Source organism: Drosophila takahashii, chromosome 2R, assembly GCF_030179915.1.
Source record: "Drosophila takahashii strain IR98-3 E-12201 chromosome 2R, DtakHiC1v2, whole genome shotgun sequence".
In the NCBI taxonomy this organism is placed as follows: Eukaryota; Metazoa; Arthropoda; class Insecta; order Diptera; family Drosophilidae; genus Drosophila; species Drosophila takahashii.
Window position 1 is genome coordinate 17,620,946 of NC_091679.1, and position 18,795 is coordinate 17,639,740.

The 18,795-nt window shown below is 36.7% G+C and overlaps 1 protein-coding gene and 1 long non-coding RNA gene across 3 annotated transcripts in view; both read right to left on the reverse strand.

Annotated features, from left to right (window-relative positions):
- TpnC4 (Troponin C TpnC4) overlaps window positions 1–18,795 on the reverse strand; it is a 140,091-nt gene that overhangs the window by 73,191 nt on the left and 48,105 nt on the right. For both annotated transcript variants that reach the window (XM_070213658.1, XM_044392751.2), the window contains exons 3-5: window positions 18,109–18,142; window positions 17,660–18,058; window positions 17,585–17,605 (exon numbers count right to left, since the gene is read on the reverse strand). In XM_070213658.1, coding sequence (XP_070069759.1) covers window positions 17,585–17,605; window positions 17,660–18,058; window positions 18,109–18,142 — 454 coding nt within the window. The remainder of the gene's footprint in view (window positions 1–17,584; window positions 17,606–17,659; window positions 18,059–18,108; window positions 18,143–18,795) is intronic.
- On the reverse strand, window positions 12,141–13,649 carry LOC138912580 (uncharacterized). The gene is made up of 3 exons (XR_011418126.1): window positions 13,309–13,649; window positions 13,015–13,090; window positions 12,141–12,571 (listed from the first exon to the last, which is right to left on the reverse strand). It is a non-coding gene; the product is annotated as an uncharacterized lncRNA (long non-coding RNA).

The following is an 18,795-nucleotide window of genomic DNA, read 5'->3' on the forward strand; positions in this document are numbered from 1 at the left end:
TAGGTATTGGAAAATGTAAACAGCAGACAGAGTCTGAGGTGGACGTTGAATTAATAAACAAAAAGTTTTTGGAAATAGATGTACCTGAAGCAACATGCAATCCGTACCTGAATACTTAACCCCTCTGTGATACTAGTTTTAGCTTTACATGTATAAATCAAAGTGATGTCCTAGATAGTATTCTGCATGTCAAGTCCAATGCTGTAGGCCTCGACAATATGTGTCCAAAATTTGTAAAGCTTTTGCTCCCCTTAATGTTGCCCCATGTTACATATATTTTTAACACCGCTATTACTACGTCTTCATTTCCGACAATATGGAAAAACGCCAAAATATTCCCAATTCCCAAGCTAAACAATGACTATAGGCCTATTTCAATATTACCTTTCCTATCAAAAGTCTTTGAAAATCTTATGTCCTCTCAGATTCAACTTTACTTAGCTAATAATTCCTTACTAAATGAAAAACAATCTGGATTCCGTAAGAAAAGGAGTTGTATTACTGCAATCACTAATATTATTGAGGATATAAGAAAAAAACTGGATGGGAACTGCGTAACGTTTCTAACGCTCCTTGACCATAGTAAGGCTTTTGATTCTGTGAATCATAATATTCTCATTACCAAGCTTAGAAACATGTTTCATTTCTCGACTAATGCGACAAAGCTTATTAGGTCGTACTTAACGAATAGATATCAAGCGGTCGTCTCTCGGACGCAAGTTTCGTCCCTCCGAAACTTAACCAGGGGAGTGCCACAGGGATCTGTGCTAGGCCCTTTATTGTTTTCTATATATGTCAATGATCTTCCTAGTATCCTGTCTGAGTGTGAAGTACATTTATATGCTGACGATGTCCAAATATATGTTAGTAGACCCCTATCGGAAATACATGCCTGTGTCCGTATAAGTAATAAAATGTTGTCACTCATTGAAATATGGGCAAAGGAAAATGGCCTGGGTATAAATCCGAAGAAATCGAAGTGCTTGGTAATTGGTAAAAAGCCAATTTCAACACTTTCACTTCAAAAATTATATATAAACCATACGCCGATAAACTATGAAGTGAGTGCAGTTAATCTGGGGATAACATTTAACAATACTTTATCTTGGAGCAACCACATAATCAAAGCGACAGGACGTACATATGCTCTGTTAAGAAAACTTTCATTTACCAAATCGTTTCTATCTGAGGAAGTTCGATTATTAATCGCCAAAGTTATCCTCATGCCCACTCTCTTTTATGGCATGGAAATTTTTGGTCATTGTGATGCGCGGGATATGCGCATATTAACTATAGCTTTTAATTCAATTGTCCGTTATGTGTTTAACTTAAGACGTTTTGACCATGTATCACAAATGACATTTAAATTACTTGACCTTAATTTGACCTCCTGGATCGATCTTAGAACTTTAAAATTCTTCCATAAAATAGTAATGAGTGGAGAACCAAATTATCTTTTTAATAAGCTTACCCCAGCAACATCCCTAAGAACCAAAAATTACATATGCCCTCGAGTACAAACACTGTGTTCGAGAAGTCAATTTTTCATAAATGGTATTCGGCTATGGAACAGTCTACCGCACCAATTCAAAACAATCAGGAGCGCAACTCAATTTTACAATAAAGTTAAAGATAATTTAAAATCGCAAGTTTAATTAAAAATTACAATAAAATACAATAAAAATATATAAAAAATATAAATATATAAAAAAACAATAATAATAATAAAAATATTTAAAAAAAAAACTATAAAACTATATATAAAAAAAAAAAAAATAAATAAATAAATAAAAAAATAAAAAAAATTAAAATAATATAATAGTAATTTGAAAACTACAAAATACTTGATGTTAGTAATTAAGCAATTAAGTAAGTAAGTTAGGCAAATTGTTTAAATATTTAAAAATAATAATAAGTTAAAAATATCAAATCAATGTGACTAGCGCCATAATTATAAGTGTACACTTGTAGCGCTGGGATACTAAATAAATAAATTAAAAAAAAAAAAAAGATATAATTGTCTTTTTGTTGGGCCATATTTACTTGAACAGAGACTTCTGATGTTACCGTAAAAACATCAACTGGGTGACGACTGAGACTGTCTACGTGTTTCATTTTCTCCCCGACGCGATGCTCAACATGGAATGTGAAGTCCTCGAGGTATAGAATCCAATCTGCGACTTGGTACATCTTTCTTTTTCACAGTCTGGGAAAACGCTGCACAGTCGGTTAACAATTTGAATTCAATCCCCAGAAGGTAGTGGCGAAACTTCTTGACAGCTAGGTAAGCTTCCTTTACTTCAAGGATATAACTGTGGCGTTTTGCGTCAGCGCATGAAGTCTTTTTACTCCAAAATGCCACCGGATGAAGTTCACCTTTGAATCTCTGCATCAGTATGCCCCCGAAACCGTTCATTGAAGCATCAGTGTACAGTTCTGTTAGCGCTTCTCTGCAATATAACCGAAGGACTGGTTCTTGCGATAAGATATCTTTTAACTCTGTCATGGCGTTCATATCAGCTGCTTCAAATTTAAATTCGACGCCCTTTCTCAAAAGATTTGTCAGCGGCCTAGCTATTAATGCATAGCCTCGAACAAATTTGCGAAAAATTCCTGTAAGTCCAAGAAACGTTTGGATATCCTTGACATTTTTAGGACGAGCGAACTTCTGCACAGCTAGTGTTTTTTCCTGTCCTGGCCATATTTTGCTGTCTTCGATTGTGGGACCCAAGAAACTGATCCTTTTATGTAAGAAATGGCATTTTTTTCCACTTGATACGTAGTCCATATCTTGCGGCCTCCTGAAGTACTTTTTCCAACTTCATTATGCATTCATCATCCCTTTGTGCAAAGATAATTATATCATCAACGTAGATCTGCATTACGTCATCTTGAATTAGATCTTGGAAAACACAGTTGACAAAACGGTTAAACACTGCGGGTGAATTGCAAAATCCGAATGGAGCTTTGCAGAATTCAAAGAGGCCCTCTTTTGTTATGAATGCAGTGTAGCGGCGACTGGACTCTTCAATCCGGATCCATGACTGTGAACACCTTTGCCGTTTGCAGCTTTTCTAAAACATCATCCATTAGTGGAACAGGGAAGCTGTCTCTGAGTACCATCCTGTTTAGTTGACGGAAATCAATGCAAATTCTGTTTGTGCCATTCTTCTTCCTTACGACGACCACTCGACTTGCGAAGTTTGACGTAGACTTCCGTATTACGCCCTCCGCGAGTCATTTTTCCACTTGTTGTCTTACGGCGTCTGCTTATATTGGTGAGTATCGACTCGGTTGGTGACGGAAAGGCTTTATCTGCTCATCAGGTACTATCTTTAATTAAACAGGACACTCAACTGGGGGTTCAATCGGCTTGTACTTGTCGACCATCGACTGGATGAGCGGCTTAAACTGAGGGGAGACGTTAATGTTATCCTCGACCTCAACAATGTTATAGATACTTAACTCCTCTCCTCCAGCGCTCTCTGGCTGCGCTGACACCTTGGTGAATGTAAATCCATTTTCATCTAAGATGACGCCGATGAAGGTTAGGGAGGGTCGATTTGGAGGTCAACAAATCGTAGGGGGGGAACGTATTCTATAGACTATTCTAAGCAACATTGCCAAAGAAACTATGCCTTGGAAACCACGTTTAACCCTCCGCATTTGCATGAGAACAATACTGGGTTTTTGATAAAAAATATCTCAGTAGCCTTAACTTTGGAACATTTGTATGAGAAAAATATCATAGTAGCCGTTACTAATATACAAAATAACAGTATTAAAAAAGTGCTTTAAATAGAACAAATCATTTTTAAAAAGGGGAGAATTTAAATTTGACAAATATTACACGGCTACTATGATATTTTACTCAAAAGTAAAACGAAATACCAGTATTTTTCTCTTGTAAATGCGGAGGGCCAAACGTGGTTTATGGCATATAGTTTCTTGGGAAATATGGCTTAGAAATGTCCAGAGATTGCTTTCCGCCCAAACGATTTTTTACGTTTTTTAGGTCCATTCTAGTGTAGAAATTTTAGGGCTACTGTGATATTTTTCATCAAATACTGGGTTTTTTTCTTTTGCAAATGCGGAGGGTCAAACGTGGTTTTCAAGATATAGTTTATTTTGCAATATTGTTTAGAATTCTTCCTAGATTGCGTTTCCCCCCCTACGATTTATCACTTTTTTTTGCCCATACAAATCGACCCAGTCTAATGAAGGTACCCAGCGGCTTTTTCTGAATGTTTCCTAGACCTCGCAGCACGGCATAACTTTTTTCCAGCTTTACGTCGAGCATCTTTTTAAACACTGAGTAGCAAACAATTGATACGTCCGCTCCTGTGTCTACAAGACACTGTATGTCCAATCCGTTCAGTCTGATCCCCTTCAGGCGCTTCGATGATTTGATCACTTGTACAGATCTGGTCACCTGTGGACAGTCCTTAGAAATATGTCCAATACCATCACATTTAAAGCATTTGGTGTCCGTCTTGCAGTCCTTCCTCAGATGGTCCGCTGATCCACAATTAAAGCAACGACTGGTGCGGCTAGTTACAGTAGACATGTTTTTTTTGGCACCACTGTGCTGCTTGACTTGGTTGTTTGATTGACACTTGCGTTGGTATATCTCGAACTTTTCTGTCTGTCCGTTTCTATGCGAACTAGTCTCTCAGTTTTAAAGTCATCGCGATGAAACTTTCCCGAAAGTCTTTTTTCTATTGCAGGTAGTACATATGTCGGAGCGAGCCTGATCGGACCACTATATCTTAGGGCTCCCATAGGAATATTCAAACAAATATAAGAAAATTCATTGTAACTTTGTAGTAAGTAGGCGTTTTGATTCTTGACTACTTGTGTATAATCAAAATTAAAATAGAAACGACTCCAGGAACAGCTTGGCCAGCTTTACCATCTTTCCTCGTGCTTGTACATATTTTTGCTGATCACTTAGTCCATACGCGTCAGCATTTTGTTCAAAATTGTTGAACCACTGTTCCACAGGAATACTCTCTCCGTCAAAGTCTGGAACAATGTTCGCGAAGTTGTCCACTGAGATTGTTGGCCTATTTCGATCTCTTTCCGCAATTTCGTCTGCATTAATTTTCAGCGTAAGTAGCTAAATTATTTTCTCAAGACTTTCGTTATTTATTTCTGATAGATTTATATTTTGGCGTTCCTATTCTCTTTGCTCAATTTTCACTTCTCGCTCGTTGGACTCGTTGCGATTTTTTTGCAACCGAGTTAAAGCACCAATTCTCTGTCTTCCTTTTTCTATTTCCTCTTCACTCATTCTTTCGTATTCACTGTTTTCTGACGACGTTGTGACGCTTCAATTTCGCAGCTTTTCGATTTAGCTGATGAGCTTGTAATCGGCGTGTCCAACGAGTTGACCGGATCGAGCCCCCAAATGTAAGGCACTGGGCCTGGTTTATTTAAAAGTACATAAGATATTTGTATGGAATAATGATAAATCAATGGTAGTTGGTTACGAAACGACTTCGAAGAACGGAACTTAGAGCGACGACATATAGAGCAACGGAATGTAATGACTGTTGACGACTTAAATTCAACTGGATTTGCGATGGATCTCCGGCGTACCAACTTCTTGTACTCGGACTTGATTCCACGGCGACGTCTTTAATTCCCTCTTAGCTATATTCTCCCGATGTGATTTATTCTGTAGTTCAACTCTCTGTATGTTCCTTCCACTTTTCTTGCCCCAGTCTTTCTTATCTCCGTCCGATCTGGCCACCCCATCGATACCGAAGCACAGCTGACCTGGTCGATGACAGCTATTAATATCGTGAACTATGTTTAACATACATAAGTGTTTTAATCTATAATTTGTTAAATTTAAGGTCAACGTCGAGTGGTTTTATCAAGTGCCGACAAGTCGGACTGTGAGTGCTCCCCCAGCACAGACTCTGAAAAAGATTTGAAACCAAATCGACACAGGAAAAAAACATGACAAAAATTGCACATGTTTGGAAATATTTTAAAAGGTCCGACGACAAGAAATATGCCAATGTCCCGATTGTGGCAAAAAATACAAGACAAGGGGCAACACATCTAACTTGCGCGACCATTTAACAAGGTTCCATCCTGGCGTGAAAAATGAGAGCCCAGAATCGAGCACACAAGTTGTACGTGCTGAGAGGAACGACTCTGCATCTACAAGCAGCAGTTGCAGATCGAGCATGTGGCGTCTTACTTTAAAAGAGCCGTCGTGTATGATTCAAATCCTAAAAGAAAGACCGACATAGATAAGCTCTAACTGAAATGGTTGCCAAAGATGTGCCGCTCTACAATATTGTAAAAAAGAAAGGGCTCGTGCCATACACTCAGGTATTGGATCCTCGGTATAAATTACCCAGCAAGACGCATTTAAGAGATGTGCTGATGTATAATTATTTTACCGACTTTTCTGCCAAGTTATCAGCAATACTTGTAAATGTTTCGAATATCGCAGTGTGGACATCAAGTGCCAAAAGTGCTCTAAAAGTTGATGACCCAGTACTTCAAGCTTTATTTACTAAGGGCCGGTTTCTCGGGTGCCGGCTAACATTTCTCGAACAGATAAAGTCCCTGCTAAGGCATTTTGGCTTTCTCGAGCAACAATGTGAGAGCTAACTTTGACAGGGACTCGGAGTCCCTGTTAAGCGTTTTCGACTCGATAGAATGACAGTTGATTTCCCAAAGCCAACTAAGAAAAAGATACGAAATCACAGCTGACTTTTCCCTTGAAATATACCCAAACAGCTGATGAAATAATCAAAGCACGCCATTTTTTGCGCTTCACAGCACAATTGTGTGCGTTAACAGCACTCTGTAATTGTTTCTCGTTCAGATAAATTAAAGCAGTCGAGAAAGCCGATTTGCTTTTACGAACAGTTTATCTGGTCTTTAAGTTTTTCGGACAGATAGCTATCAGGGACTTTGACAGGGACTCGATAAACCGGCACTAAGTGTAAATCAATCGTTCGATTTTTCAAGCCAAGCACCATATCAAATGAAAAGCTCAAATTAGTTCAAGAATGCTCAGAAAATACTCTGTTGCAAGAAACACCCACTAGGTGGAATAGTTTTTATTTCATGATTGAGCGTATTATAAAAGTGAACGATGCCATCGCCAAAGTTTTACTATCAATAACGAATGCACCGCAGCCATTTACTGCTGAGGAAATACATATGCTGAAAGATATTTAAAATGTAATGGCTTTCTTTCAGCAAGCAAGCAAAAAAGTTTCTGGCGGAAAATACGTAACGATAGCGCTTATTATTCCCATGACATATGAACTTTTTCGGAAAATCGAAAGTGTTCTAGCTTTGCTAGACACTCTTTAAGGACAAATTTTAAACAAAATATTGATAAAATCAATCAAGAATCGTCTTTCCTTATATGAGCAGAGAACAGTCTGCAGGATGGCTACGCTTTTGGATCCACGGTTCAAAGAAAGTGGACTTCAACAAAGCTCAAACGCTGAAGAAGCAGCAACGTTTTTTGAAAATAAGCTGGTCAATTTTTCAGTTAAAGAGACCGCAAGTACTTAACCCGTAGCATCATTCTATCAAACTGCCATTGGGAGTGTTTTCTCCAAATACCTTTGCGTTCCGGCTACGTCCGTGGAGTCGGAAAGCACATTCAGCAATGCGGGCCAAATTCTATCAGAGAGGCGAACCTGGCTTAAGGAAAGAAGTTTAAACATTCTTTTGTTTTTATATTGAAACTATTGGCTTAAATAAAGGATATATTATTGTATTTGTTTCATTATTTTATTTTTAAATAGTAACATAGTAAAAATAAAGCATAATTTTATTATATTTGCTTTAAAAAAAATTTTTGTCGGGCCTCATTATCGAGCCACTATTGATGGCACTATCGATGGTTTAAAATAAACTATCGTCGACTGTCGATGGCGCCAACTATCTCCACCGCTACATTTGTTTTTAGAAGCCCCCATCAATGCATATTCCGCAGTCGGCTGGGACACGGAGCTTCCTTCAAAAACTGGTGGAACAAAAACCGTAACGACCTACACATACTTCGAGAACTACTCCTGCCAATATTTGGGGAAAACAATGGTGATCAGTGATTACTGATCACATCGGACTGCATGGACTGCATTCTCAGATGCCTCCATCAAGGCATATTCCGCAGTCAGCGGAGTGGTGCGAGCAGATGCCACCATATCTGTCTCACTCATAGCAGGAAAAACCAGAGTTTCTCCACTGAAGCAGCATTCCCTACCTCGAGCTGTGTGGCGCTTTGCTACTAAGCAGTCTAATCGTATTAGTCAAGGATTTTCCGCAACACAAGGACATCGAAATACGTTACTCGTAGAGTAAAAGGGTTTATTGTATTCATGCAAAAAAATGTAACAGGAACAAGGAAGCGTTTCCGACCCCATAACGTATTCTTGATCAGGATCACTAGCCGAGTGGATCTAGCCATGTCCGGCTGTTCGTATTAACGCTGAGATCTCGGAAACTATACAAGCTAGAAAGTTGGTATTAATGATGTAGATTCTTGGGCTTCTTACGCAGCGCAAGTGTTTTCATCGAGGTACCACGCCCACAATAGCATTAAACGATTTTAAAATGTGTCGGCCACATCTTTTAAGATTTTAAAAATGTATAAGTGCAATTTAATAGTGTTCATTAATGCCTATAGAAATGTAGAAGAATTTAGACTAGATCTCTTTAAAAAGTTATGCGCAATCAAAGTTGTATATCTCCCTCGCACTTCCTATAGCTGAGTAACGGGATCGACCCGATCGGACGTCTATATTCTTTAGCTCCCATAGGAACAATCGGATATAACTTGCAAAATTCAAGATATTTCGCACAGTGTAAAAGCTATTGACATGAATCTTTCCAAATCGTATTTTTTTGTGCATACCTTGATCAGGGTAAAAGCGCGTGCCGATCGGACGTCTATGTCCTAAAGCTCCCATAGGAATAATAGGGTGAAATCGGTTAAAATTTGATGCTTTTCAGGATATTTTACGCAGTGTAAAAGCTATTGACAGGAATCTTTCCAAATCGTATTTTTTGTGCATACCTTGATCAGGGTAAAACCGCGTTCCGATCGGACGTCTATATCCTATAGCCCCCATTGGAACAATAGGATGAAAAATTTAAAAATATTATTTTTTGAATTATGAAATATTTTGTTTATTAATTCATGTTGTTATTGTAGTAAAATTTTAATTCGTGAAATCTGCAAGGGTATTAAAACATCGGCTTGCCGAAGTTACCTTTTTATTCTTTATTTAAGAATGCATAATTCTTAATTTAAGTTCTCTTGTACTTAATTTAAGAATGGACAATTCTTAATTTAAGTCCTTTTGAACTTAACATTTTTAGTGTAGCAGGATGGCTACGTATAAGTACTGTATTCCTTCTAGAACAATCTTGAATATTCTTAAAGTACGTTGTTGTTGTTGTAGAGCCTGCTCTCTCTCTTGCGATCTCACCACACTTACTCTCTCAGAGGGTCGGGGGTTGGTGCGTGTCGTGAGCTGAGAGCGAGTTTAGTTAATTGCCAGCAGTGGTCCTGACCAGATAAAATCTTATAAAATAATAATAAAACGATAAACTATCTTGTGTAAACATATATTATACTGTGTGGTATTTCATTAATAGGGACATATATCATACCCCTACATTAGTTAACATTATTATTTATGTAACTTATTTTTACAGTTAAACATATTATAAACGTAATTTATATTCAGAAAAAATTCTTAGTAATGATTTAAAGAGATAGTTAGGAAAACTCCGTACCCCTACCTCGGTTTAAACCCGCGACCACTTGCACCGAAGACAGACGCCTTAACCAGCTCGACCACGTACGCTTCTTAAAATGGGTTGACTAAAGAAGGCACAAGAACCCTCGATGAAAAGGCTAGCGTACAAGTTCATTTATGTTATATTTAAACAATTTATTAAGGAGTTTAAAAAGTAAAAAAAAAAACATTTACGCAAGTTTATTTAAGCCGAGCGCCACGCCCCCTCTATCGCCCACTAACGATTTTAAAATGTGTCTGTCGCCGACGCCTTTAAAGATTTCCGAGAAGTATAAATGCAATTTCATTAAAAAGTTATGCGCAATCAAAATGTTATATATCCATCTTCCTCGCATTTCCTTTAGCTGAGTGACGGGTATAAGATAGTCGGGACACCAACCCGACTATAGCGTTCTCTCTTGTCTTGCTTGATTTTAGCACGGTGTTTTTTTCTGAGCGTAGACTTTGCTTTTTCCTCTGTTACTCAACTAAGGCCTAGTACTCAACTATAGTACTTGGGTTGAGTACTAGCCCTAAGGGGTGAATGAGATATAAAACCTTGACTGCGCATAACTTTTTAATGAAATGTTCGAGTCGGGGCAGCGTAAAAGACTGCGGACAAAATCTATCGAATCTATTGTGCACGAAAGGGAAGCCGATATATTGCGCATATATTGCTCTCTCTTTTCTGTCTTATAATCTGCCTGTACTCGGCGCTAGCAGAGACAAATTTCGGCCGGTCCATCATTCCCTTTTGCGTTTAAATGTTGAGCTAGCGAACACAATTTGGCTGGACTAATTTTCCTGACGCAGCGACATGTGTATGCCCCTACATTATAGGAGCATTATTGTGTTTCGAAATAAACAGATTAATTTCCTGTTATAAACTTACATTTTTTATTCATAAAATTTTAGTAGGGTCTTTGACACCAAAAAATCGGCTAACTTTGCGATTTTTTCTATAAAAACTGGTTGGATGGATTTAATTCAAACCTTCTGTATATTATTTAGTGTCATTCAATTAACATCCACTAATTTTTATAGCCGATACTATCGGCTAATATATCGGTGGCAAAGCGATTGCTGAAACACTATTAAAAGAAGGTGTTTTGCGGTGTTTACTGTACCTCCGCTAAAAATGATCGGATTTCCATTTTGCTTTTACATTTCGCTTAAGAATTAAAAAATTCGCCCCCTATGAAGCCCATTTTTTTTTTTAAATAATTTTTTTGATAGTCCAAAGTCAAAAATGCCTTTTTCACCTAAAAAATTTGACTTTCGGCTTAAAAATAAAATGTTTAAAGTTAAAAAATAACAAGAAAGGAAGTTAACTTCGGCCAGCCGAAGTTTATATACCCTTGCAGCTATGCCTACCTAAAATGTTGTTTTTACATTGTCAAAAATCAAAAAGCCTACTTTCTATAAAGTTTTTTCTATTATTTCGTTAATTATTCATATGGCAGCCATAAGATATAGTGGTCCGATCCGGCTTGTTCCGACATCTACCTGCAATAGAAAGAAGACTTTTGGAAAAGTTTCATCGCGATAGCTTTAAAACCGAGGGACTAGTTCGCCTAGAAACGGACAGACGGACATGGCTAGATGGACTCGGCTATTGATGCTGATCAAGAATATATATACTTTATGTGGTCGGAAACGTCTCCTTCACTGCGTTGCAAACATCTGACTGAAATTATAATACCCTCTGCAAGGGTATAAAAAAAAACGCTTCATAGGGGGCGGGTTTTTTTATGCAGAAAAATATGCGACAAATTTGAAAACGATCGGTTGAGCTGTTTAGAATTGCCGATGAACCCGGTACTAGTTTTAGCATAATTTATAACGTTTTTGTCCGATTGACTTAAAACTTTTTTTGTATACTCTTAAGATGTTAGTGTACAAGAAATAAAATTTAAAAAAATATCGAAATTTTTTTTTGCAAGACCCTACCTACCCCTTAAGAAATTGCGTTTTTACTGAAAAAAAATAAAAAGATACTAAGATATCCCACAAATTTGCATACCAAATATTAAAATAACTCAAACGAGTCTCTAGTGCTGCGTAACTGAAAATTCGGAACTAATTTACAAAAAGATTTTTTAAAAATAAACGGTTGGAGTTAAAGAAAAACAAGAAAGGAAGCTAGCTTCGGCCAGCCGAAGCTTATATACACTCATAAAAAAAAATCGAAGAATTTCCTTAAAATCTAGAAAATTCTTTCTTGAATTTTTGCCAAAGGCGACCTCACCTTTGTTTCAAGAAATGGTTTTTTTGAAAGGCACCATTAAAACAAGAAAAAATATTTCTTGTTTTAAGAAATTAAATTTCTTAAAACAAGAAAGGGTTTTTTAGAAAGCCACCATAAAAACAAGAAAAAATATTTCTTAAAACAAGAAAGGCGATTCTTGTTTCAAAGGTGGTTTGTTTCTTGTTTCAAGAAATTAAATTTCTTAAAACAAGAAAGGGTTTTTTAGAAAGGCACCTTTTAAACAAGAAAAATTCTTTCTTGTTTAAATTTCCTTTCAAGAAATTTTATTTCTTGATTTAAGAAATAATATTTCTTGAAAGGAAGTTTTATATTAACACTGAAACCCTAAAAATAAAATGTAACTTGGTTTTTTCTTTTGCATATTATATTTATTTACATTTAAAACATTTAACACTTAACATTTAAACATTTTTAAATAACACATTTTTGACTCAAGAAAACATTATTATTACCCAAGGTCTGTTGAACTTCATATGACCTAAGGTGATCCATTTTCTTCGCCTTTCCTCATCTATAAAAAAAGAGTTATTGGGATATCAATGATTTGTTTTTAGATAAACAACTTTTTTGAAATAATGTAATGTTAATAATAGCCAAAATACAAACACGTTGGACAGACGACCGAGAGAGCGGAGCAAGACAGGTAGAAAATGAAGGGTTGAAAATCGAATTTCAGAGAGAGAGAGAGGCACGGGAGAAACACGTACATACATACATATATATTTACATACAGTCCTTTGCGCGAAGGGAGACCGAATGTAAGCAGGGCAGATCGTGTCAGTTTTAAGAAGGTGAAGAGAGAAACGTCGCGACGCGTAGGTCAAGCGAGCGAGAGAGAGGAGCAGAGTATGAAAGGGTTGAAAATCGGGTTTCAGATCGGGTGAGCCGCGTACATGCATAGATATTTACATGCATACATAAGTATGTCAAACAAATACAACATATTTTTCTTACCTTAGAAGGTTTTAAAACAAAATTACAGCTTCGACAAACAAATTATTTGGCTGATGCAACTGCAGGTATTTTCACTCTGAAAAATAAATAAAATGCGAGTAATAAGATAAAGTTATTATAGAACTGTACACCCACAAATTTATGTACAAATGTATGTATGTACGTAGCTCTTAGCTAAAAAACAATTCACCTAAGTTGGTATACGCTTGGTAAAGAGATTTGAAATGTATCCTTTAATTACATACATACAATTGTACGCCCGCTATACAAAAAATTATATACATATTTACATACCTTTGAATATTCGGAAAAAGGCTTCACCTCTTATCCGCTTGAAAATCACGTCCATCACTCACGAATTTTTTTCACAACTGACGCTCGGCGGATCAGAGAAGTCGGTAGCCGGGTAGTAGTCGGGCCGAGTAGGCCCTTCGTCCCACTTCGTTTTTCTTGTCGTTAACATTCGGCAGCCGAAGGAAGTCAATGGCTACTTTCCTATATTCTAGGGTCATTTCATTCATATATTCAAAGGTGATTTTGTCCTTAAATACGTACAAAAATGTTTTGGCTGCGACGGCAAAACAAACATATGAGATTTTTATTTTTCTATTTTTAAGAAAAATTCTTTCTTGAATTTTTTCCATCAAGAAAGGTTTTCTGTATTCAAAGGACAATTTTCTAATAACAAGAAATTTTTTTTCTATTTTCAAAGGTAGGCCGTTTCAATGGCGAGATTTCCAAAATTTAGAAATTAATTTTTATGAGTGTACCCTTGCAGATCAATCCTATTAATTAACAAATCGCAAAAATGTTCAATTTTCTAATATTTCTCATTAATTTTCCGATCGTTCCTATGGCAGCTATATGATATAGTCGTCCGATTTTGATCAAATTAAAATTGAAATTCGGAAATATTTAAAAAGAGTCATATCCTAGAGTAGAAGATAATACAATAAAAACCAAAGAAGCTAGAATTTATTTCCTATTACTTTTCCATTAATTTTCCGATCGTTCCTATGGCAGCTATATGATATAGTCGTCCGATTTTGATTAAATTAAAATTGAAATTCGGAAATATTTAAAAAGAGTCATATCCTAGAGTAGAAGATAATACAATAAAAACCAAAGAAGCTAGCATTTATTTCCTATTACTATTCCATTAATTTACCGATCGTTCCTATGGCAGCTATATGATATAGTAGTCCGATTTTTTAAATATTTAATTCGAAATTTAGAAATATTTAAAAAATAACATCCCCAAAAGTAGAAGGTAATATTTCAAAAAACACCGAAGCTAGAATTTTTTTAACGTTTTCTTTTCCGATCCTTCCTATGGGAGCTATAAGATATAGTTGTCCGATCCGGTTGGCTCCGACATATATACTCCCTGCAATAGAAAGAAGACTTTTGGGAAAGTTTCATCCCTATAGCTCAAAAACTGAGAGACTAGTTTGCGTAGAAACAGACAGGCGGACAGACGGACAGACGGACGGACAGACGGACAGACGGACGGACAGACGGACAGACGGACAGACGGACATGGCTAGATCGACTCGTCTAGTGATGCTGATCAAGAATATATATACTTTATGGGGTTGGAAACGTCTCCTTCACTGCGTTGCAAACTTCTGACTGAAATCATAATACCCTCTGCAAGGGTATAAAAAAGAAACGATCCTTATATTTTAATCCTCTATCGAAAAAAAAAGTTTCGATTGATTCTGAGATTTGAGCCAAATTGGCCTGTCACGTTTCACGTGGAATAAGCCAAATGTTAATACTTTTTTATACCCTTGCAGAGGGTATTATGATTTCAGTCAGAAGTTTGCAACGCAGTGAAGGAGACGTTTCCGACCCTATAAAGTATATATATTCTTGATCGGCATGTCTGGGCAAGTCGATCTAGCCATGTCCGTCTGTCCGTCCGTCTGTCAGTCTGTTTCTACGCAAACTAGTCTCTCAGTTTTAAAGGTATCTAAACTTTTTTAAAAAGTCTTATATCTTTTGCAGGTAGTATATAAGTCGGAACGAGCCGGATCGGACAACTATATCATATAGCTCCCATAGGAATAATAGGGAACAAAATTTTAAAAAAATTATATATTGGTTGTTTTTGAACCCATAACCTCCTAAATGCCATTTTTTATCTAATTCTGAACTTCGAATACATTTTTTTTCCAAATCGGACGACTATATCATATAGCTGCCATAGGAACGATCGGAAAATTAATGGGAATATAATAGGAAATAAATTATTGCTTTGTTGGTTTTTATCGTATTCTCTTCTACTCTGGGTTATGACTTTTTTTTAAATGTTTTCGAATTTCGATTTTAATTTTATCAATATCGAACTACTATATCATATAGCTGCCATAGGAATGATCGGAAAATTTGTGATTAATAGGAATTATGTGCAAAGGTAGGTAATAAAGCTTCGGCTGGCCGAAGCTAGCTTTAGTTTCTTGTTTTTTAATATGCTCAGGAGCATTGACCCTTCATTCCGAAGACGCAGACAAGTGCCTAAGAAAGGCTTTGCTAAATATTAAAAAACAGTTATTTAAAAAAAAACTAAAAATAATAATATTAATAATTTTAGTAATTCAAATAACACAATTTAAATAAAACAAGAAAGGAAGCTACCTTCGGCCAGCCGAAGCTTATATACCCTTGCAGATAAAAGAATGCTCACTCGGTTCAGTTCCAGGGATTCCAGATTCAGCGTTCCTATTTATTTAAATTTTGTTTTTAAGTAGTCAAGAATCAAAACGCCTACTTTCTACAAATTTACAATGAATTTTCTTATATTTGTATGAATATTCCTATGGGAGCCTTAAGATATAGTGGTCCGATCCGGCTCGCTCCGACATATGCACTACCTGCAATAGAAAGAAGACTTTTGGGAAAGTTTCATCGCGATAGCTTAAAAAGTGAGAGACTAGTTCGCATAGAAACGGACAGACGGACAGACTGACAGACTGACAGACGGACAGACGGACATGGCTAGATAGACTCGGCTATCGGTGCTGATCAAGAATATATATACTTTATGTGGTCGGAAACGTCTCCTTCACTGCGTTGCAAACACCTGACTGAAATTATAATACCCTCTACAAGGGTATAATGAAATAAATAAAATAAAGCGAAATAAATGAATCGAAAATATAAATTTGTATGTTTTTTTTTGTAACGAAGTTGCTATTGACATTTTGGAAAAAGTCACACGTAATCATGCGTGACATGTCACAGGGTGATGACGTCTCATATGAAAAAGTCGTATAAGGCATTGGTGGTATCACCGGTGACTTCGAAGAAATTGTCATTTGAGCTGTCACTATGGTACGGGGTAGGACATCTCGAACAAATGTCTCTATGGAAAGTCACTCGTGGGTCACGAGTGCCGAATGACATGCCACGAGTGATTCACCTGGTAAATGAATGAGTGAAAACAGATTTCTGGAACTGAAGGGTGGCATTCTGTATAAACGGGCAAACAGATAGACTTACGGACAGACGGACATGGCTAGATCAACTCGGCTAGTGATCCTCATCATGAATATACATATATACTTTATGGGGTCGGAAACGCTTCCTTCTCCCTGTTACATACTTTTACTCTACGAGTAACGGGTATAATTACCAATTTTGTGTGAAAAATGCCGGAAATTCCCAAAAAGTAACCAAAGAAAAATAAATTTAAAAAAAAATACTCTACGGAGTGTCAAACTGTTGTTTTTTATTACTTTTAGGGCCGCTTTCTCGAGTCCCTGTCAAAGTCCCTGATAGCTATCTGTTCGAAAAAGTTAAAGACCAGATAAACTGTTCGTAAAAGCAAATCCGCTTTCTCGACTGCTTTAATTTATCTGAACGAGAAACAATTACAGAAGGCTGTTAACGCACTGTAAAGGGCAAAAAATGGCATGCTTCGATTATTTCATCAGCTGTTCGGGTATAATTCAAAGGAAAAGTCAACTGTGATTTCGTTTCTTCTTCATAGTTGGCTTTAGGAAATCAGCTGTCATTCTATCGAGCCGAAAACGCTTAACAGGGACTCCGAGTCCCTGTCAAAGTTAGCTCTCACATTTATGCTCGAGAAAGCCAAAATGCCTTAGCAGGGACTTTATCTGTTCGAGAAATGTTAGCCGGCACTCGAGAAACCGGCCCTTAAAGATCAAATACACAATTCAAAATTATAACATGTTCAAATTTTTTGTCGGTTGATTTGATCGCCAAAAAAATATATAATCTTTAAAGGGTCAGAAACGCTGTGTTCTACCGTCGTTCTGTTACATATTTTTCCTCGAAAACAATATACCCATTTACTCTACGAGTACGGAGTTTACAAATGTTGGCACCGTAAGAAAGTTATAGCACAGGTAGAGCGCTGTACGGAACATTTATAGTTCTAGTCCCATTTTTCGCAAAAATACATTTTGCTCTTCGAGGGCACACAAATTTATCTCTTGACAACATTGAAATTGAAAGTTATTTCATAGATGTCTCTTATAACGGCTTATGACGCCAAATATTCTTAGACATAGAACAATTATTGTTTTACGGTTACAAATATTACCTGTCATAACTTGCATAAATTCTGAAAAAAAATTTAATTACTTTTCGTTTTAGATTTAACTGTTCAACTACTTACCGTCAAAATCAACCGTACCGGAGCCATCCGCATCAATTTCCTCTATGATCATATCTAAGTCTTGGTTCGATAGTTTATCGTCTAATTCGTGAAGAATACCCCTCAAAGTAGCAACTGTTAAATAGCCTTTTCCTTCTTTATCATATACACGAAAGGCTTCCTTTAACTCGTTTTGAAGTGCTCCTACATCTTCCTCAACTTCAATAAAGCGTGCAGCAAGTTTACAGAACTGGCTGAAATCTAATTTACCAGTTGTCCCTTTATCGACTTCTTTAATAAGTGCTTTAACCGCTGGCGGTTCCAATTTTTGACCCAATATTTCAAGAATGCTGGACACATCTGCATGTTCGATCCATCCTGCACCGTCGTGGTCGAAAGCTTTAAACGCATTCCTAAGAACTAATAAAACGTTTAAAAAGTTTAGTATAGTGTTTGAAAATTTCACATACTTCTTAATTGTTCCTTGTCATATTCTCCATCCGCCTACAAGAAGTGTGAAAGAAATAAAAAACCATTTTTAAAAAAGGAATATCTGATAAATAACAAATGCTAAATAATTAATTTAGAACACACAAAAAAATCAGGGACCGAAAATAATGATTATTTTATACCCTTGCATAGGCTTTTATGATTTCAGTCAGAAGTTTGAAACGCAGTGAAGGAGACGTTTCCGACCCCATGAAGTTATATATTCTTGATCAGCATCACTAGACGAGTCGATCTAGACACGTCCGTCTGTCCGTCCGTCTGACCGTCTGTCCGACTGTCTGTTTGTACGCAAACTAGTCTCTCAGTTTTTGAGCTATCGGGATGAAACTTTCCCAAAAGTCTTCTATCTATTGCAGGTAGTATATATGTCGGAACCGACCGGATCGGACAACTATATCTTATAGTTCCCATAGGAAGGAAACGTTACAAAAATTCTAGCTTCGGTGTTTTCTCGAATATTTTCTTCTACTCTTGGGAATATCATTTTTTATATGTTTCTGAATTTCGAATTAAATATTAATTATTAACAAAATCGGATGACTATATCATATAGCTGCCATAGGAACGGTCGAAAAATTAAATGTAAATTAATCGGAAAAAAATTATATCTTTGTTGATTTTTATTACATTCTCTTCTACTCTGGGAT